The 23,545-nt window shown below is 41.9% G+C and overlaps 1 protein-coding gene across 1 annotated transcript; it reads left to right on the forward strand.

Moving 5' to 3' along the window:
- Positions 1-736: 736 nt before the first annotated feature.
- LOC124269080 lies at positions 737-15,529 on the forward strand. The gene is made up of 5 exons (XM_046704093.1): positions 737-874; positions 8,092-8,348; positions 10,924-10,978; positions 11,524-11,570; positions 13,878-15,529. The coding sequence occupies exons 1-5, from the start codon at positions 868-870 to the stop codon at positions 13,962-13,964; spliced, it is 453 nt and encodes a 150-aa protein (XP_046560049.1). The 5' UTR covers positions 737-867; the 3' UTR covers positions 13,965-15,529.
- The last annotated feature ends 8,016 nt before the right edge of the window (positions 15,530-23,545 follow it).

Raw genomic sequence — 23,545 nt, forward strand, 5'->3', positions numbered from 1 at the left:
TACTTTGATAAAGGTATTTTTCAAGTTTAATTACGTATTTAATATCATTATTTAATTGCATATTTTGTTAAAAGGGAAAAAAATCATCAGTTTCTTTTGTTGCTGATGCCGGTTTCCAGTTGATCGAGTGGGTCGGAACTCCTTGAGACAAATCTCTGTTGGAACTTGTTGGAACTCAAAGAGTATTATTTAAACCATCTGGAAATAGAATGATTAAAAACACGACCAGAGACCTGGATTGCACGGGGATTTCTCGTCAGGATTCGTATGAACGGCCTTGTCACATTATCCTTTTGTAAAGGCAATTGAGGTTGAAAAATCCAACAAAACTGATGTCTTTAATAGAAACTTTAAAATATGTTTACTGTCGTGAGAAAGACAGTATAAGCCAACGTTTGATGATAGCTAAATATAAAAACGAACAAGAGATGGTTATTCGATAGTGACGTACTTAAATGGGGTATTACAGTCGAAGTTTGGCCCTCTAATTTGCAGTGTTTTTGCGACTGGAAATTTGCGGTTTAATAACAGTTTGATAACGTTTGCATATATTTCTTGTCAAAACGAATATTTAAGCGTATACTTTTGATCCTGAGTTTGGCGGCGAGCGGGGTTAGATAATAAAAAATCACTGCATGTACTATGTTTACCCTTGCATATGTATTCAAATTGCTGTTGTGTCGGCTCGCTCAAACGCAGCCAGTAATTGCCGGGTGGGCCATGAAGTCACTCTGCGACCCTCTGCACAATGGCGGGGACCGAATCGCCTTGCTGACATATAGTACCGTGTCGGACTCGGGTAGTTTCGGGTAGACATGCTCTCTACATTGGATGTACATAGACAACACGTAGTTACAAGCACACAACATGACGAGTGAGTATATTTTGTTACTGACACAGATATGTGCATTCAGGTATACGTTGGTCAGGTACTTCATCGCAGTGAAAATGTATATGTTAAGAGCATTATATTAGTGAAAATACATAATTAAAGTAAAATAATTAGATGCTTACATTTCATGCAGTAAAGTATGGTAGGTAAAGAACGTTTGTATTCAAAATGCATAGTTAGAGTAAAAGAAATAGATGTAATGTATGCATTTCATCGTGTTATAGTAGCCAACGATATATTGAAGACAAACACCATTTTCATTACTGAGTATTGTATTCCAAACCTTAAGATCTTTGCACCTGCCTAAAATTGTTTTTTAAAAGTACAGAAGAAGCAATCGTACATGTTGTAATATAATTGCACCGTGCGGAATATATTGATGTTGTACATATTTCTCTCTTTGTCAATTGGAAATCTTGAAAAAACCTTTGACCCCCACTGCAAAGAAACAAATCAGATTACGTTTTCAAACACCACCAATACTTGACGTTACTAAAGTTGTTTCTTGATAAGTAGGAAAAGAAAGCAAAATTACTTCAACAAAATCTTAGTCGATTTTTTCTGAATTTGCCGTGTGAATATCATGTAGGTGATTATAACTGATTCTTGTAAGGGTGAATGTACCTGGCTCGTACTTAGTCTCTTGGGTCTTTCAGCGAGTCATACGGACCCGTGGCAGTTTACACGGATTATACAGATAAGCACCACGCAAATCCTCAGACCACAAAACAGGAGGAGTAATAACATTAACTATACTTGAGCTGGTGGTTCCCGGGCTATATTCAGTATTTACTGGATTCGATTCATATTTTCATTTATTGTTAAGCGTTCGCATTAATCCGGTGACAGATACGCTTAGCACTTGTAGATTTGTGATGACGTATGGACTCGAACCTGGACCGCGCTCAGCAAAGCAATCATCTGAGTGGGCAAGAATATGGGTGATAGGGTGGGTGATAGGGTGGGTGGGGAGTAAGTTGGTGGGAGGAGGGGTAAGTCAGCGGGTTGATGGATGTATGAGTTCTGAGGTGGGGGTGTGTTAGTGAGCGAGTGGGTTTGTGAGTACGGTTTTGTCCATTCCTGGCAAAAATAGATACAGGTGAACAGCTGACTGGGAAAAGGTTTTACGCAAATAGGCAATTTTAAAAAGTTCGACTTGGTTGCTGACAGATCTGATCAGATTTATTCTTATGTATCAACAAATACTCAGCTCACCGTTAATATTCCCCACTTACTGGTGTGTGATAATGTTGATTGGTTGGTTGTTTAGCGCCGCATTCCAGCTATATGGCGGCGGTCTGTTCATAATCGTGTCTGGACCAGACACTGCACATATCAACAGCATGAGCATCCATCTGCGCAATTGGGATACGATGACATGTGTCAACCAAGTCAGCGAGCCTGACCACCATTAGTCGCCTTTTACAAGCATGGGTTACTGAAGACCAATTGTAGCCCGGTTCTTCACGGGTACAAGGATGGAGGGTCTTGGAGTGGGGAGGGTATCTTAGGCGATGTAATTCGCCGTGATGAACTGCGTCCGTTTGAAGTCTCTGACGTCAAGTATCACAGATCGTGAGATCAATACGTATTGCCTGGTAGTAGCTCTGCCCGAAGGCATACATTAAGCATATTAGGATAATACTGTGTGTTAATTCGCTGGTGTATATGCACACACACACACACACACACATTCTACCCCCTATAGCCACTCACTATCGCTGAATCACTGCTCGACCCTTAAAGATCCGGGTTAGAAATAGTCTTCGGCAAATCAATGTTTGTCGTAAAAGGCGTCTAGTGGGATTGGTTAGTGAGGCTCGTCCACCGTAGTGATGTTAATCATTGCATTCTCTTATCGAATATTTACAGACGTCATAAAGCTGGAATATTGCTGATTGCGGTGTTAAACAAACAAATTATAGTCCAAATCAACTTAACCAACCACAAATTTGGCCGCTCCTCGACTCGCTCCACTCCTCCACCCCACCCGCTCCGCTCCACCTCCGCTCTTCATTCCAATACAAATCTCCTCCACCCATCCACTCCACGCTCCGCTCCATTCCACTATACATCTCCACTGCTCACATCTCCTCCGCTCTACTCTGCTCCATTCCACACCATATCTCCACCGCTCCGCTCCACTCCATTCCACTACACATCTCCACTCCGCTCCACAACTCCTCTCCTCTCTACTCCTCCTCTCTCCCCTCCTCTCCTCTCCTCATATCTCCCTCCTCTCCGCTCCTCCACCCTCTCCTCCTCCCTCCTCTCCGCTCCCTCCCCTCCGCTCCACACCACTCCTCCTCCTCCTCCTCTCCACTCCACTCCACTCCACTCCACACCCTCCTCCCCGCCCGCTCCAAACCAATCCTCTCCCGCTCACACCTCCCTCCCCACCGCTCCCCCGCTCCTCACCTCCTCTCCCTCTCCTCCCGCTTCACTCCACTCAACACCACGCCGCTTCTTCATAAGATACGTATTGATCGAGGTCCAGGTTCGAGTCCAACATACATGTAACCATATATTTCTCATCGTCTGAATACACGCTTAGATCACCAGATTAGTGCGTACATTAACAACGAAAGAACCGAACCCACCATTGAACTTATAATTCATGTTTAATGAGTCGCCAACTCTCTTGGAGTCGGGACTATTATTTCCCTGGCTCGGCGTACCGTTCCAAACTTATCAGATATCTCGATTCAGCCTTGCGATGAAATAATATTCCGTGCACGTTTCTCATCTCGACCATGTTTTGAAATAGACGCAATGTTATCACCTGATCTGTTGCCCCACCTGCCCTCAGGTGCGCTGATTGCAAAATTCAGGTGTCGTACCAGGTATGCAATTACCTGATCACTGCTGTAGGTATGAGTTCATAAGACAGACTTTCAAACCACACAGCTTCAACAACGCTTCTAAAAAACATACTACATTATTTACAAGTTGGCATTATCTTGGAGGGGGCACAAAGGTCAAGGTAAACAAGGTAACGTGTTTTTAACCAGACGTAATTATATTTCAATGCAGAAGATTGCCTGTGTCTATGTATGCCTTGCCTTCGAAGTGGTATTCGACAAGAGTTTGTAAAATTCGTTCTGGTGGGTCCTAAGAAATATGTGCTGCGAATTCAATAATACAAGTTCACTAGGTCATGACAGAATACAACATATATATACATGGTGTCTGTTGGAAAAAATGTCAAATGACCCACAGTACAAAAGATAATATACTTTATGTTGCAGAATTACCTGTTTGGTTTCTTTTCCATTTTAAAAATACCTCAAAGCAACATTTAACAGTAAAATGTAGTCGCTTGATCAACAAATCTTACAAATACTTATAGCATTATTGATATCACATTTTGTAAAATTTCTCTCTCTTTTGAATCAAAGAGGACAATGTGGGGTAGCCTAGTGGTTAAAGCGTTCACTCGTCAAGCTGAAGATCCGGGTTCGATTCCCCACATGGCTACAATGTGTGAAGCCCATTTCAGGTGTCCCCGCCGTGATATTGCTGGAATATTGCTAAAAACGGCGCAAAACCAGACTTATTCACTCACTCATAAAAGAATCGCTGCAAACTATCGATAACAGGTTTGATAATACCGAGATGAGTGTTCCTATTAAATCGTCAGAATCAACAATTGAAGAGATTATTGAATAAGTAATTGTAATAATCTTTGCTTATGTGAAGACTTTTCAGCTTAGAGTGTCAATGTATTGGGTACGATGAAACATATTCAGTGAAGTCAGACATCCTACATGTAACCCTTTTGAATGTGTATTTTAAGTAAATACCGATGTGCACTCTTAGCTTAAAGCGGACTTGAAGATCCTGGTTAGAATTGATCTTCTAACACATGTTTGTCGTAAGAGGCGACTAACGGGATTGGGTGGTCAGGCTCGCTGACTTGGTTGACACATGTCATCGTATCCAAATTGCGTAGATCGATGCTCATGCTGCTGATCACTGGATTGTCTGGTCCAGACTTGATTATCTTGAGACTTGAGACAAAGGTATCTCCCTAGAAGTGTCTTTCCCTAAAAGCATGTGATATCATGTATTCACACCCGTGAAGATCCGGGTTAGAATTTGTCTTCACAACCCATGCTTGTCGTAAAAGGCGAGTAACGGGATTGGTCGCGGTGAATTAGTTGACACATGTCATCGTATCCAAATTGCGTAGATCGATGCTCATGCTGCTGATTAATGGATTGTCTGGTCCAGACTTGATTATTTACAGACAGCCGCAATATAGCTGGAATATTGCTGAGTGCGGCGTAAAACTAAACTCACTCACTCATTCACAAGCAGATTTGCACTGTATGCACAAAGCCAAAATGTGTCTTTTCATAAATACAATAAACTACGATTACAAAGAACACGCTTAAAACGAACTGACGGATATAACGAAAATGCATATATATGTCGAAATACGTATAACGAACAACGTTTATATCGAACTGTAATAAGTAGTCTATTAGTTCGTTACAAGCGAAGTTTACTTTATCGTTTATTTGTATTCTGACGAGACGTTCCTCACTCCTTCACCTCAACCCCTACCCCACCTACAAGTCGTCAGCTTGAGGGTGGGGTTTCGTACTACTGTCGGGATTGAGCAGTATATGTGTATGCTACTCGAAACACGTTAAAGACATGATATTAGATCTTTATATATAGTCATGTTGAAATATCGGGTGGTCTTTAATATCAAGAGTAGTATAGTTTGCCCCATCTGATATCAGTGTTATGTTCTATGAGTAAACATTCGCAGACGAAATCAACACCCCTATTTCTCACGCTAATATATAGGCGACAGACATCCTTCTAGGCCTATGTCAACATATGTACTTTGTGTTTGAGTATTATGACTTGTTTACACGTCCGAGCAAACTCAGCTGGTGATTTCGGACACCATCGTCTACGACCTGTGAACACTTGGAAGACGAGTATGACATGTCCATTAATATTTACAGTTAATTCAAGTCAAGACAAATTCAAACATGCCTCCATTATCGTGTCCTCGTTTTTCAAGTCCTGTGTAAGCAATGGGATTAACTTGTTAAATAACACTATCAATCAATGTGGTCGGGTAGCTTAGTGGTTAAAGCGTTCGCTCGACCCAGGGTTCGATTCCCCACATGGGTACAATGTGTGAAGCCATTTATGGTGTACCCCGCCGTGATATTGCTGGAATATTGCTAAAAGCGGCGTAAAACCAAACTCGCCCACTCACTCTTTGGGAAAGGTTGAAAAAATGTCTTCAACAATAGACATTTTAATTATGGGCCGACGGAATTCAAGGATTGAGGAGAAGGGGTGGGTGGTGACAAGGAGGTCGGTGTGGCGTTGTGGGAGAGGGTGGTGCTGGTAGGGCGTTCCAGAATCTTATCGAAAAAAAAAAAATTGTCAGAGAAAATGTTTGGTAAAAATGCTTGTGCTTCAGACAGTTGATAAAGAGACACTGCATTACACATAAATACAATCTTGCAAGATGTGTTTTCTTTAAATGAATAATTATCCTCATGCCTTAATAAAACAGAGACCCGTGAAGATACGGGTTAGAATTGATATTCAGTAACCCATGCTTGTTGTAAGAGGCGGCTAACGGGATCTGGTGGCATGGATCGCTGATTTGGTTGGTCATCGTATCCCAATTGCGTAGATCGATGCGTATCCTGCTGATCACTGAATTGCTTGGCCCAGACTTGGCTCAGAACCATCGTTATATAAAAGAGGAAAACCAAGTTCTATGGATAGTCAACTTCTTTATTGCAATGGGCGCACTCATTGCAATAAAGTTGACTATCCATAGAACTTGGTTTTCCTTCATCTATACAACTTCTAAAAATGCCTCTCAAAGAAGTTTCGTCGCTATACAGCTGGAAAATTGGCGAGTCCGCCGTTAAAAACAAACAAACAACAAAATAACAGGTATTGCAAATGCTTTGTATCTTTACGTTCACAATTTATGTTAGGGGCGGCGCTATAGCCTAGTGGTTAAAGCGTTCGCTCGTCATGCCAAAGATCCTGGTTCGATTCCCCACATGGGTACAACGTGTGAAGATTTCTTGTGTCCCCCGCCGTGGTATTGCTCGAATATAGCAAAAAGCGACGTAAATCTAAACTCACTCACTCGCTATTTATGTTAGTCGTGGCTTGTGGTAAGCATGGTTAATAAAGTATGGTCGTGAAGACATTGCGATAACAATTAGTCAGTTTGACAGATCCTTCAACCAATACGTGTAATCCCTGCCAAGATTCGTGCAGCCAAGGGATTATCATTATCCGGTGAAGATCAATACCGGACTGTAACAATGTCGGTAATCTAGTGATCAAGACACGCGACATCCACGTAGCAGATAACAAACACGTAGTCGAGATGAAATCAGCCAATATCTTGGTCGTTAATGTAGTCATTCACAGCGCGCACGGGTTTTCATTGATCTGCACGCAAAGCCTCGCATTTTGCTGTAGGAGTTGCGCCCCTTTATCGTGTCAGGATATGCTGATCGTTGGTTTACCGTGCCTTGCACCAGTTCAGGGTTTCACTAAAAGGGTAAACGCCAAAGACCTGATAAACTAAAGCTTCCAGTCAATATCAGGCCATTTTATCGATCCTCAATGACAAGTTCTTACATATCTGAGATACTGTTCAAAACAGTACTATGCCAAAAACGCGTTGGTTTACACGGGTTATAATCCAGTCACTTCCTAGTGCCAGAAATTTGGTAAATTCGGTTGATTCAGGTTACTCCAATTGTGAAAATCTTCACGAAGACCAGGCCATAATTTGTCTTTACCAACCCGTGCTTGTCGTAAAAAGCGACTGTCTGGTACTGATCAGATTCCCTGACTTCGTTAACATTGTAAAGCTGTCGGGTAAATCCAAGGCTTGTTGTCAAATACACAGTTATCAAGACTAGAATCGATTATTTAAAGAGTGAGTGACTGAGTATGGTTTTACGCCGCTTTTGGAAATATTCCAGGCTGAGCAATATCACGGCCAAAATGGGTTTCACACTTTATTGCCATGTCAGTGATCGAACCAGAGTCATCGGCGCGACGAGCCAACTCTTTAACCACTAGGCTACCCCATCGCCCGCTTATTTGCAGATAAGCGTCACAAAGATATTAATGAATGCGGCGTCAGACAGCAACAAACAATCGAATGCGTGAACTGTATCTTTCAGGCACAGCAAATCCGGCGTACATTCAGGCCGTCTCCGTCGGCTTCCGGCGAAGTCAGTCAAGTCTGTCCACCCGCTCGGACATCCGGATTAGGTCGGCTCTCAGCATTGCTGGTTATGAGCTGTGCGGAGACAACCTCAAGAGACGACAGGAAGTGATGTCACGTGTCTCGAGCGATGACTGTATCCATTCCCGGAGGGACAAGGCGCAGATGATGGAAGAGTTGATCTTCCTTTATGGTCTTCACGCATATAACAATGTATGTATGCTATTTGAAGAAATGTTGGGGGTTTTATGGATTACCTTTGGACGTGTTAACCTATATAGAATTTACCTGCTGCACGTGACAGAGAACACTGACACGACTGAAGAGTAGACACACACAGTGTCTCATGACTGAAGAGTAGAACAGATACACAATGTCTCACGACTGAAGAGTAGACACACACACACAATGTCCCATGTCTGAAGAGTAGACACACACACAATGTCCCATGTCTGAAGAGTAGACACACACACAATGTGTCACGACTGAAGAGTAGACACACACATGTCTCACGACTGAAACGTAGAATACTCATACACACACAATGTCTCCTGACTGAAGAGTAAACATACACAAATACACACACACAGTTTCACGACTGAAGAGTAGATACACACACACACAATGTTTCACGACTGAAGAGTACACACACACACACAATGTCTCACGTCTGAAGAGTAGACACACACACAATGTTTCACGTCTGAAGAGTAGACACACACACAATGTCTCACGTCTGAAGAGTAGACACACACACAATGTCTCACGACTGAAAAGTAGACACACACACACAATGTTTCACGTCTGATGAGTAGACACACACACAATGTCTCACGACTGAAGAGTAAAATACACACACAATTTTTCAAGACAGAAGAGTAGACACACACACAATGTCTCACATCTGAAGAGTAGACACACACGCACGATGTCTCATGTCTGAAGAGTAGACACACACACACAATGTCTTACATCTGAAGAGTAGACACACACACAATGTTTCACGTCTGAAGAGTAGACACACACATAATGTCTCACGTCTGAAGAGTAAAATACTCACACAATTTTTCAAGACAGAGAGTAGACACACACACAATGTTTCATGTCTGAGGAGTAGACACACACTCACAATGTTTCACGACTGAAGAGTAGACACACACTCACACAATGTTTCACGACTTAAGAGTAGACACACACAATGTTTCACGACTGAAGAGTAGACACACACACTCACAATGTTTCACGACTGAAGATAAGACACACGCACACACACAATGTTTCACGACTGAAGAGTAGACACACACACACACACTGTTTGAAGAGCAGACACACGACTGAAGAGTAGACACACACACACAATGTTTCACGACTGAAGATAAGACACACACACACACACACACAATGACACTGACATGACTGAAGGTAGATACACACAATGTAACTAACACAAAGCAAAGAATCCTACTTGATAAACGAGACGACTGTTCCCTCTTGTACGTTGCACCCCTCATTAGTTAGTCATGCTTGATGCCCGTAGTTCGGCTGCTGAAACAATTAGCGAACAAGGAAAAGAATGCAGCTATTTCAGTTATATCACGACTTGTTAGCTCCATGGTTGATCGTGGGCGCTCAGTACTTTCGTACCTGGATTGTGCTGACACTATGGCGAATATCTAGCAATACAGGCTGCTTAGAAATAGTGTGGTTTTCAAGATTATTGCACTGACAAAGCGATGTGTGCGTGTGCGTGTACATGTGTATGTATGGGTGTGTGAGTAAGTGTGTGCGTGTGTGACAATCTCTATGCATGCTGGACGTGCTAGAACACTTGGATACCGCGCCCAGTCTCAGTATACTCCGAGCTGACCAGGTCTTGTTTTTCCCCTCTATGCCTAGCTCCAGGCAGAGTAATAACAAGTACCATCATTTAACGTCTGTTAGTATAAAGCGGCTCAGAGATCCTGCAGCAGTATCGGCGAATAATACCTTCGATCACCCCAGCCCTCAGTTGGTGTAAGAACTTAGTTAATATTATGCAAATGTAAACAGTGCATTTGATGATTTTTGTGCTGATGTCTGTTTATATATTATATAAAAGGGATAAGATAAAATTACATTTGAGGAAAGCGGGTTTGTTTGTATATTTTTCAGAATTTTCAACAGGGCCATGTACTGTATTTGGTTGGGGTTTTTACATTTCTTTTGATATTTATGGCTCTAATGGTAAATTGTGTGAGTGCCCCTGAACTAATTCTATAATACCCATCAAAAGTTTAGACTCACTTAAAGCACTCACTATATGTTATGTATGTATAGATGGTTACATCGAAGATGAAGTTGGGGGAACCAATTCCAAACCTGATGCAGATGAATTGCAAAAGAATCATGCATCAAAGCATGTGCAATATTGTGCATTGTCAAGAATTCGCCAATTTTGACTGATTTTCATCATTTATTAAACTCATGACAGTACCTTTAAACAGTATGGAATATTTTGCAAAATCTAGTTTAGAACAGTTGACTGAGGTACGTGGCTACGTTTACAAAAGTGAGTGTAAACTTTTGATGGGTAGTATTTGTATCCACCAACATGGATGGGGAAAGTCGTTATTACTTTTCAATATTGTGCAGCGTGTCAGCGTTTTCATGTGAGCCGTGTCCTGTTATTTTATGGACGCTTCTTTCAATTTCTTCCACATTCCTGCAACAGCAATCGTGTAATTGATTTTAAAGGATGTTTTGTTCTAGTAACAGGTATTTTTATCAACACAATCAATCCTCGTTTCAGTTTAATTTCCCAAGCCACTCATCAATACAGTTACGCCGTGCACGATCCAAAATAGGTAAGTCAACATCTCATATCAATAAGTTGCTTATCATTTCCAAAGTTCGTGTGCGAAATACGCATCATGTAGGAAAGCGCACGTAAAATCTCCAAATCATCATCATCATTTCATAATTGACATAAATAATAATTGATTTATAGAGCGCCTATTTCCAAAAGATATTGCTCAATGGCGCTATGAAGAGAAAAGATTGTAGACAATGTCTATGGAAAAGAGAGTTTGAACAGATGAGTTTTGAGGGCAGTTTTGAAAGCATCAGCAGATTCTATTTCTTTTAGGGTGAGTGGTAGAATGTTCCAGAGATAGGGGGCTGCAGCAGAGAACGCTCTTGATCCCATGGCTGTTTTGACGTGAGGCTGTGAAAGTTAATCAGTCGTAAGGTGTGTCAAATACTCATGTACGCCTATGAGCACCACTCAAATTTGACGAGATTGGGTTTGGGCAAGTTATTACATCAATGGGACACTACTCTTGTGTCCTTCTTTCACCATTTTGTCAGATGTCGCTGTTAATAACAGTTTTCCTTTACCTTTACCCTACAGGAAACGCATGGGCGTGCGAGAACGAGGCTTTCAGACAAATGTACAATGTAAGTACATGATAATTATTAAAAATTTCTAACTATTTTAAAAGGCCGGTTACATGTACTAGTATATGGAGAGTTGAGTATGCCGTCGCTTTCATCTAACGAGGTTCTCGAGTCTGGACTAGACAAACCAATGATTGATATTATGAGCGTTGATCTACGCAATCGTGGTGCGATGATCTGCATCAACCAAGTCAGTAAGTCCGACAGTTGTCAATTACAAGCATGGACTGCTCAAGACCAGGGTGTTCACCGATTGCCAGACAAGAACGGCCTCATGTTGCTGGAATATTGCTGAGAGGAACAAACAAAACAAAACGAAGGCACATTAATAGCACGGACACCATTAGTAATGACGTCAAACATGATGGATGCCTCACTAACATCTGTCTCAGCAGGATCCGCAATAACTTCCGGTCACAAGATGATCTCAAATATCAACCTCGATAAGCTGAACTGCAGCATAACTTCTTTGAGTGGCATTTAGAAGTTGGTGTGATGAAACAACGAGGAGAGTTATACGTTTTCGGTATCCATCACTTGGGGGGAGAGACATATGTCCATGCGAAAAGAAATGATATGGAAGAATATTGAACCCATGTCTCTCGATACTGGGAACCGTCCAGGACAATGTATACTCTACCGAGAACATCCGGGTCATGTTAGGTCTTCAATGGGATCAGGTGGTCATGCACGTTAAATTGGTTGACACATGTCATCGTTTCCCAGTTTGCAATGCATTATTGGACCCGTACAGATCTAGATTAGAATTGGTCTTCAGTAACCCATGCTTGTCGGAAGAGGCGACTAACGGGATCGGGTGGTCAGGCTCGCTGTCTTGGTGGACACATGTCATCGTATCCAAATTGCATAGATCGAAGCTCATGCTGTTAATCGCTGAAGTGTCTTGTCAGACTCGATTATTTACTGACCGCCGCCATATAGCTGGAATATTGGTTAGAGCGGCGTAAAATAAAACTCACTCACCGAATCACTCTTCTATGATCTGTTTTCGTATCTGAATCATACAATGGATTTTGGTTTACACAGACATGTCATGTATGTAATGCATTATAAAATACATCGATGTATTTTGTCACCAGAATGCCCAATAGCGTCAAAAACGTAATCTCATTTGGTTAGAGATTCTGATTATTTCACGACCAATCCCTGTGTGAGTGAGGCGTGAACCAACAAACCAACCAACCAACCAGTTGCATTGATCGATGGCCATATTATCAATCACCGGATTGTCTGTCCTGGACTCGGGCCGCTGTCATGTAGACGGAATATTGTCCAACCTTAACATGTCTGGGGTATACGAGCCAAAATAATGATAATTTTTCAGCTCAGTTTGGTAGTGTCGGGTACCGGTTTTATCCGGTTTGTTAGTCCTATATCCTGGCAGCTGAGCAACCACAGTGAGTTACATTGGAACCGAACTTTTGTGTTAACGAGTGTGCTGTGACCAATATGCAAAAATTCCATGGATATGTTTTCGGTGTAAATGGTTCCAAGGTGCTTTGGACAAATATGTTCCAGTGTCATTTTTTGAAGTGCACACTGCAAACATATCGCAGAAAGACAACATGTGGTGGTTCCATTAACTCATTGCAAGAAGAGGTGGCGCCGGCCATCAAACCCTATAACCCTGAAACTCGGAATCTATATAGAAACAGAATTCGGAAGTGGTATAAATAACAGATAAAATTTATCTGAAGTGCGACCACCCAGCAGCGGAGGATGAAATTAACTTTCGCAGTTGCGTACTTTCAGCAACATTAATTCTGGGACAGCAGTTTGATATTAAGCTTCAAGGAGGCTTGTCTGTGTTTGTGATGATATGTCATGCGTTGTGAGCATCTAGACCCTGTGTAGTCTTAAGGCTATGTACCTGTATCCTGTATGTTGCTATTGTTGGTGGTGTTTTGTTTCTTTGTTTATTTGTTTTTTAACACCGGACTTAGCAATATCACAGCTATATGGCGCCGGTCTGTTAGTAATCGACTCTGGACCAGACGATCCAGTGATCAACAGCATGCGTATCGATCTACGCAATTGGGATACGATGACGTGTGTCATCCAAGTCAGCGAGCCTGACCACCTGATTAATATTGTTGCCTCTTACGACAAGCATTGGTTACTGAAGGTCATTTCTAACCCGGATCTTCACGGGTTGTTGCAATTAACAGGTTAAAATAGACAGATAAATAAATAAATACACCTTCGGGGTATTTTCTGCACCATCATCATCAATCATCGTCGTCGTAGATGTTGTTGTTATTACTATAATTGTAATTATATTTACAGTCATCATCACGGTTACCCAGACGCCGGGCTCCTCTTCATCGGACCAACTTTCCATGTGTCCAAGTCGGGTGTCATTTCCCGAAGTGACGTCAGACCAGTGACGTCATACTGATGTGATAACATCTATATCAACACGGTAAAGGAAGAATAAGTGTCACGAGAAATGATGAGACCCTTCTAGCATCGCACTAGTGTTTGCGTCGGCGGCGCTGCGGGTTGTAGGTGTTATTGCAACGGTGCTGTTGCATGGGGGAGTGTCTGACTCTCGGAGTGTCTGCAGTGATACACGATTCCAAGTTTGAGGGATCAGTAAAGGGCAGCTTTTTGTGATAACGTTAATGAAGAAAACACTGAGACAAACGTCAATTCGACACATCCGATTCGATTTCTATAGAGGCAAAAATCATGACTATTAAACGAATTATTTTGAACATTGCATCAACTTTGAGATCGTAGCTGGATTAACCGAAGTGCAGCGATGTGTTGTTCGAGTGAGTGATTATGATTTAACGCCGCGTTCAGCAATATTACAGCAATATCACGGCGGGGGGACAACAGAAATGGGCTTCACACATCAGGAGAATCGAACCTGGGTTTTCGGCGTTAGGAGCGAACACTTTAACCACTAGGCTACCCCATTACTGGTGTTTCACAGTATGTAAATGCAACACACCTAGCCATCATAGCATCCCAGGACGATTAAGAGTGAGCTGAGTTGGGATGGGTTGGGGTTATTGCCAGTTTTAACAGTATTTCAGTTCAATCTCTGCCCGTTACCTTGATGAGTTGATTAAGTGACTTATCGCCGCTCTGAACGGTATCCTGGTTATATCACGGTGGGTGGGCTTAACGTGGGAAGAAAACCCGAAGTAATGCAGGAATATGAACTTTGTGAAAACCCTCAAGCAGAGGTATTGAATGCGAACCAACTATCATAGGATTCTGGCGTGTCGAAGGGAGGCAACTCTGTACAGCGAATTACCACGCTTGGACAACAGCATTGCAACCCGACGTTATGCAGGTGTGACACTCTGACGACGTTTACCATACCCCAAAACAGGAAAGAATTGAGTCTCCCAAACAGGGAAGCCGAGTTGTGGTCTGTTCTCTCTCAGCAACTAGGCAGCGTCCAGTGTGTAAAAGAAGGGTGTCATGACATTTATACAGACTACGTTTCCAAATATATCTGCCCTTAGTTCTCTTCATCAGACTCCGGAACCAGGAAGGGAATTTGGCACTGACTCATACAGCAAGATCTCCAACGCCCATCGCCCCTTGTATCGCATGTTACCAGAAGTACACGTTTCAGTATTCGTATTAAGTTAAGATCAGATAAGGGAATTTTGTGTACATCAGAGTTAAGAACATTAGAAAACAACATTTAAGATATGAGCAGCAACAATGACATTGAATGCATAGTGAAATAACAGTATTTAGGAGAGAAACGTCTAACAATAAATATACTAAGAGAATAATGTTTAAGACTTGTTTAAAAAGGATATGCTAACTGGTATAAGATAGTGTTTACTTCTCTTTGACTTTACATTTGGTAAAAGATACCTACGGCCAGATGGTAAAAGTGTATAACAAGTGTTTAAAACATTTGTTGGGTCTTGTAAAATTCTGACAGAAAGATTTAAAACTGATGACATGGACAGGGTGTTTAAACTATCAAAATTACAACAAGCAATTTTTCCTGCAACTTTAACAATCCTGTTTAATTCGTTCTTATTTTGAAGCGACAGAAGCCCATACCAACACTGCATAGATAATGTTAAAATGGATTGAATACATGATTTGTAAAACAGAGACATAATAGTGGAATCAATGTGGAATGAGCGTAGCTTTCTCAGGAAATAATGTGTATTAAACAAATACACAGTAGTCTACGGTTATAACGAACTCGATGGGACACAAAGTTTAGTTCGGAAAATTCGTAGTTCGTTCAACGCGTCTCGACAGAACAGTTCGAAATATATATTTGTCAGTTCAATAATCTTGAAGGCGAACGTAAACGCCATTTTACCTCTCCTCCATCGAGCCTGTAGGTAACATCAATCAACACTGAGTCGACATTAACAGGGTGTTGTACATGTCGTTCGGAACACGAGCTATTTCGAGATAACCAGGTGCCTGTGTTGTTCTTTTAAGGAACACTTGACGTGCCTTTGCGTGTGTTTGTGACTTATGCAACCGGTGCGGCATGATCTGCTCATCAACTGGTCTCTTCACTATTTAAGGATATATAGACACAAATAAACTCATCACATAGATCGGATCGCATAGTAGACGCCGCTGTCAGCAGATAATCTTGGGGATCGCGAAAAGTATTTCTTGCTTTTTGCTGATGGCTCGATTCTTAGGGCATCGGAACACGGAATAGGTGTGTAAAAATACCTTCTTTCAGACTTTCTGGCAGAATACCACGATTTCCTGAAATGCATTTGTACAGCATAACTTTTAACGCATATCGGGTGGGTCCAGGTACATAATGGAATCCGCTGTGTCAGCACAAAACTATCCTCCTGATAACAACAACCTTTTGGGTCGGACAGAAAACTTCATTCTCCAGGAACAAATGATATAAATTTCCTGGCTTTCAAAGTTGAAATATGGGGGAACGAAAGAACATTGACTTCAAATAACAATGTGCATATTTACATTGCCTCAAATCCACGCCACAAAACACGCTCAAAGCCGAACATTAAGAAGCCTGGGATAAGGAATTTCAACAATGAATCACGCTTAAAATTCGAAAAAAGTGAATAAGCCAGAAAATATATAACAGCTTTATATACACCGTTGTATGATTCATGTCAATCATGAAATATTAATCACTTCACTTGTTTATGCTGATTTATCTAAGCGTTACGTTTTTTTCGTTATAAAGAAAAATCGCAATTTATACACATAAGGTTAAAAAGTAAAAAATTAATTTCTTAAATTAGACACGACATTACCTTAATAGAATTTCAGTTCAGAATATTTATACCTTTCTCGTTTTTCTCATGCCAGTTTAGTTTGACTAATTTGTTTTTCAACAGAGTAAAGTAAATACCCCTTGTAATTACAACGGCGTTGTGCACACGTGCCAACGAACCGGACGTAAACAGCAAGCGTTTTGTATGGGCGCCAGGCACCAGCTTCCTGTCATTTCATTTTCAGACAGCAATGTAATTAGTTAAAAGAATATACGTTTTTTAACTGTTAAGATATGGTACTTGTTCTTGCCATGCCTGGTGCTCGGCATCAAGAAGATAAGTAAGGGCAGGGCGGTTCGGAGTGAATGTCTGACTGGGAGATCGACGTTAAGCGCTGGCATAATATCTTTCCAATTATTACAGTAAGTGAGTACCCGGTAGGATGCTTATTTTCACCCAGTTATGAGTAAGTGAGTTTAATTTTACGCCACTTTTGGCAATATTCCAGCAACATCACGGCAGGAAGCACCAGAAATAGGCTTCACATATTGTACCCATGTGGGAATTGAACCCGGGACTTCGGTGTGAGGAGCGAACGCTTTAACCACTAGACTACCCCACCGCCCCTCCAAATAGTACAACAGCATATGCTGTCTTAATGTTTTGTCTAGGACTGATGAATTTCCCCTAAGTTCCATTTCATATAAAACTGTAATAAAATATATTACAACAACTTTTCAATGGTCACTCTACCCGTGAAGGTCCGGGTTAGAATATTGATCTTCAGTAACCCTTGCTTGTCGTAAGAGGCGACTAAGGTGATCGGGTGTTCAGGCACGCTGACTTGGTTGACACATGTCATCGTATCCCAATTGCGTAGATCGACTATTTACAGACCGCCGCCATATAGCTGTAATATTGCAGAGTGCGGCGTAAAACCCAACTTACTCACTCACTCACTCAATGGTTACTCATTTTGTAGGCCCATGATAGATAATTGGGAGGCCTCGGTAACGAGATAACCACAGACGAAACGATATCTGTATGTTTGGTGACAACCCCGTAGAATCAACGGCATCCTCTCATTACCCACAGGCTGCTAGGAATACGTACAGTCTGCGGAGACGCTTAAGAATACATTATATGTTGGAATGTTTACAAGGTAGGACTTGTCACCATTATATATCCCGAATGTTGTTCTTTTTGACTAACTTCCTTGCCATATTCTTCCCAGGGACGCCGAAGACCCGGGTCCGATTCCCGACATGGTAAATCCCATTTTCTCTTGTCCCCCCGCCGTGATATTGCTGGAATATTGCTAAGTGGGGCGTAAACAAACCTCACTTACTCACCCTTCCCAAGGAATATTATTCCTTTACTTGACACAGATTGATTTTTAACAGCTAGAACAATCTTTCCAAGGATACGTCAGATAAGGAAGGAGGTAATTTGAACAGCGTCATGACGTCAGACAATTATGACGTGACGTAAAGTTTACTTATCTCAGAATACTGCGGGTTCCTTTGATCTGTGCGCAAAGCATTTCAGAATGTGTTATATCATACTTTGAAAGAGTCGGTATGTGACTGATGAAGATACACAGAAGAATGAAGTATTTATTTACATGCTCCGAAATTGTTCGGTTCCTGAGATTCGTCCTTGTAAAACCTCAGCTCATCAGTTCGTCATCAACATCACTGTCGCATTGCAGACACCCTGGGGCGAGAAAACAGACCTACAGCTTAATGAACAGAATGCGAAACCAAATGTTCCTAGTTGCTCTTTCTTTCAGTTCGTTTCCCTAGTAACGGTAAGAAGGAATGCATCTGTTCTGTAGAACGTGCATGTCATGTAGGTGCACGCGTGTAACCCGTGCAATACCTGCACACCTCAACACCTCAGACCTACTCACGTGCTGGCGCTATCACAATGGCGAGGTGATGCGGCAAGCGCAGCATCTGTATCTTCTTCTCTGGGTGTGGCGTTCACAGCACTCAAGACAAGCACAGATTGGCGCTTCACTTAATGCGTTGTGCAAGGAAAATAAAACATTCCTTATCTTATTTGAAATCTTTTTTAAAAGAATGTTTTAAAGATATGCGGTTAATGACATAAACCCGATGTTCTAGTCTGAGTAAGCCTCCCTCATGGCGTCTACTGGAGAAGCCATCTCAAAATACCTTATCTTTTACAAAATGTTTCAGTGTTACAAAGGCTGCGCAGAGGCATTGAGGCTTGGCTTGCGGGACGCGAGGGTTTTACAAGGTCTTTATACATTGCGCATCTAATCGTCTATTAAATGATCAGATATGTTTGGGCAAATGGAGTAACGTATGCTCTATTATCCTCATCATAATAACGATTATGGCACCGCGCGCAAGGTCATGTGTTTCGCAAGGTCATGTGTTTCGCAAGGTCATGGCTAAGCTATATAGAGTTGAAGGTCAAACAACCCTCATAATCCTAGGAGATCCTGTCATGTTCAAAGATGTTGGTAAAAGAATGAAATAGATTCTAAGCGTGAGTAAGTGAGTCGGGTTTTACGCCGCTTCTAGAAATATTCCAGAAATGTTATGGCCGGGGATACCAAGTCTTCCCATGTGGGAATCGAACCATGATGCTCGGCGCTTTAACCACGAGCCCCAGAGAACCTGAGGTGAGGTGAGGTGAAATGGGGTTTAACGTCGTACTTAAGGATGTTTTGCTCATATGACGACGTGCATGCGTGTGTATGTGTGGTCGCTTGTACTAGCCCAGACTTCAGCAGGTTTTATAGTGCTAGACCACTGAGATACTATGCGGTAGTGATGCAAGAATACCCCACTCAGCCACATTATACTGACTCCGAGCCGACCAGTCCTTGTTGTACCCTTTAATGCCGAGCGTCATATTCTAATGTCTTTTGGTATGACGCGGCCGGGGATCGAACCCTGCGATCTCCGGGCGGACGCTCAAACCACTATACCACGGAGGCGATTCAGGAATAATTATTATGGGATGTGTTCCAGAAGGGAAATCGTTGTTTCGTCGCGTTTTGGTAGCACTTGCCATCATCTTGGTTTAAAAAAAAATTGGTACGGTCGACAAAACGACTTCTTCTTTCGCAAACATCGTGGTTAGGTCCTTGTTGTACCCATTAATGCCGAGCGCCAGGCAGGAACCAACAAGTACCATATTTTAACGTCTGGCATGACGCGGCCGGGGGATGGAACCCGCGACCTTCCGCTCTCCGATTCTGAGGAATGAGCTGGGCATGACGATGTTTTAGTTCCATGGATTCCTCTTCTGTCCATTTTGTCTCGTGAGAACTAATTTTAGTTTTTAGACACAGATTTTGTAAGAGATCACATATGAATTTTGGGTTCACTACTACAGGAGAATAACAACAGTCAATCAATGGAAGCATCTAAAGTCTCTTCAAGCAATGCAGAGTCTCTTCCATCAGCTGGCAACGTGAGGACTTCTACCTCCACAGGAATCCTACCAGTTGATTTCCTCCAATCCATCCAGACCGTTAACGGCCAATGTTATGCTACACTGTTTTGGCAACTGTGTGGAAATGTGAAGGCTACGAGTCGTGTAGAAATCATTACAGATGTGTGGTTCCAGAACAATGTTCTCGTGAACAAGTGTGTTGTCGCCATGACGACACTGCACGACTTTGGCTTTGAACCCAGTGACCATCCTCCATATTCAGAAAAGCCATTTTGCTATCTCTACCATAACTTGAAGAGTGGATCGTTTTGCAAACCTGGTGCAAATGGTGACACCAGTTCTGTTGTGGAGGGGAGACATGATTTGTTTGCTTGTTGTTTAACGCTGCTCTCAGCAATACTCCAGCTATATGGTGACGATCTGGACCAGACAATGCTGTGATCAGCATCATGAGCATCTATCTACCAAACTAAGATGCGATGGCATGTGTCAATAAGTCAGCGAGCCTAACCACCTGGCCCCGATTTTTGACTTAAGTTAGAGTTTTAACTCAAATTTGAGAAAATGCAGGAAAATGCATTCCAGAATAAACTGAAATAGATATTAAACTCAAACATAGTAAACAATTTGAGTTTGGTGGATAGATTACTTAAGTTCTTTGGGCTTTTTTATTATAAAAATGCAGTTGAGTTTAAAATTCAGCTGTTTCAAATTGTCAAACTCAGTTTGTTTCGAGAAATCGGAGCCTGATCGCTTAGTGGCCTCTTACGACAAGCATGGGCTACTGAACACCAGTTCTAACTTGGATCTTCAGGGGTACATGGATGTATGAAGACAATCGAGTGTGTTTGAAAACATGAGTCACATTGCTATACCTGTCGAAAATCCGATATGACTAAATGGTGAGGACGTGAGGACGGTTACTGAACAAAAGTGACAAAGATGTACGACATGGGCATTCCTGACAAATTCAGCAGACATCGAATGATATAACCGAAATTCAGTCACTCACTCTTTTCCCTAACAGCCTTTTTATGCTACTTGTGTGAAGGTGCTTGATTCACGAGCTCACCGCGTCTCTCAGTCGTGCCAGAATCCTGTAATCGTGTGTTCGAATCCCTGATGAGATTTTATGATTTGTCAACATTCTTGCATTCATAGCCGTGTGCTTCGGTCTTCGGTCTTTCCTCTGACATTTTGGTATTTTTTTAGTCCTTATGAAGATGTTAACGCAGGCGTTTCGGCTGTTTGCATGGTGTTTATGATTTTGTTTGAGGTGTTACTAGAGGCATGTTATGTGATGGGTAGAGAGATTGAGGCTATGAATGTACTTAACACGCTTATTTTCTTCCAAGTATATTCTTAAGTATTAACAATGTTTGTATGCGATGTTATACTCAGTATATGAACATCTTCAGGAAAATCGGCTACCCCTGTCATGTAAGGAGTTGTTCTCTGTGCGTCCCTTAGGAACACCAAAACCTGTGATCGTGAATTCGAATCCCGGTTCCACTGCATTATGTTTCTTGGTTCGTCAGCAAACCATTCTCGCCCTCGTGGGTTCGTCTAGAATCTGATATAACTTGAATGCCGTTTAAAGCGACGTAACACACATTTCACTTACTCACTCGAGAAATATTCTTTTGCTCACTCTCCTGTACAAATAACGTACGTGATAGAATCTCGCATAGCCTAAACGTATGACAAAATGTTAAAGTACTCCCCAATCAATTTTTTTTCGAAAAACAATGGTTATTCAAATATTTATCAACATGAAAGTTAATCATGATTAGCGTGTTTCTTTGGCTAGTCTTCTTCTCACACTTACACATGCTGTTAACAGCTGCGATATGTACATTCCGACAAATTAAAAACACATAAACAACTTAAGATTTTTTACCAATGGTCTATATTTCCATTTGCACGTGCAGGTGCGTATTGACGTACATGCTAAAGGGCACAATTTTATCTTACATTTATTTTGAGGCCAGCTTATGACATGAATAAATACTACAGTATGTATCCACAATGAGTGATAAAAAGATGACACCTGTCAGTCAGTTAAAGAAAATATCGAATTCATCTCCAGACCACTACTTGTGTAAACAACCGGAAGTACTATTTTCTCTCCTTTATCAAAGGAGAGTTCCTCAGGGGAGGTAATAACGTACACAACCATGTCACCGGATTGGTATTTTCACCTGTCAGTGGTATCACATGACGTCGGACTCAGATGCAACAGCGCCCTCTCATGGTGTGTTAGATGTTTGTAGGAATTACAGGTGTTATCGGCTGATAGAGGAAAGTTTGTTTTCTCAGGACGAAGCTTGTTGTGGAGTCTCTATGTATTCCCTATCGTTGAGACTCATATGAAAACTTGGGATGGAAATAATCATGTTTTCATAAACACAGAGTCGACATGAGCGTCACATCAGGAGGAATGACCTATAGAGTTACATTTTATGGGTTTATTAGCCTCGTAGATATGAGATGGAATAGAGCGCTGGGTTTTTGCACTCGAACACAAGCACACGAGGATGTAGACGTTAAATGCCTAATTGTGTTCTCATTTTGGCTATCATCTCCTCGTTTAATGTGATGATCCTCAACAGTTTCTAAACATTGTCCGACGGGCGCCCAGGAAGTCATCATCTCAGTCTCAGCATCGCTTGGACTTGTCTGACAGCACTCGTTTTCAACACACATTTGAGTGTTCTTTGTAAATGCTGACATGCGTTAGAAAGCTGTTCAAAATGGAATCAGATGTTTACTCATGAATGAGTGGTTGGATTTTTACGCCGCTTTTAGCAATATTACAGCAATATCACGGCGGGGAACACCAGAAATTGGCTTCACACATGAAAGGAATCGAACCCGGGTTTTCGGCGTTAGAAGCGAACAGCGTAACCACAAGGCTACCCCATCACTGGTGTTTCACAGTATGTAAATGCAACACACCTAGCCATCACAACATCACAGGACGATTAACAGTGAGCCCAGTTGGGATGGGTTGGGGTTATTGCCCCTTTTAACAGTATTTCAGTTTAATCTCTGCCCGTTACCTTGATGAGGTGAATAAGTGACTTATCGCCGCCCTGAACGGTATCCCAGTTATATCACGGTGGGGGCACACTAGAAATGGACCTGACACAGTGTACCCCAGTGGGGAACTGAACCCAGACCTTTGGCGTGAAGAACGAACGCTTTAACCACTGGGCTACCCACCGCCCAATTGAGAATGAGCGGACTTTTTGAATTGTTTATGTTCTTTCTCTGTCTCTGAAATTTACTTAATATATTTACTTGAAATGA

The sequence above is a fragment of the Haliotis rubra genome, unplaced genomic scaffold, assembly GCF_003918875.1.
Source record: "Haliotis rubra isolate DU_JTF1 unplaced genomic scaffold, ASM391887v1 Scf142, whole genome shotgun sequence".
NCBI lineage: Eukaryota > Metazoa > Mollusca > Gastropoda > Lepetellida > Haliotidae > Haliotis > Haliotis rubra.

Bases quoted from the DNA above. Each gene is read 5' to 3' on its own strand.
- LOC124269080 (XM_046704093.1), top strand. The intron at 8,349-10,923 runs GTATGTATGCTA...TCCTCGTTTCAG, and splicing joins GTCTTCACGCATATAACAAT to TTTAATTTCCCAAGCCACTC. The intron at 11,571-13,877 runs GTAAGTACATGA...TTATATTTACAG, and splicing joins CTTTCAGACAAATGTACAAT to TCATCATCACGGTTACCCAG.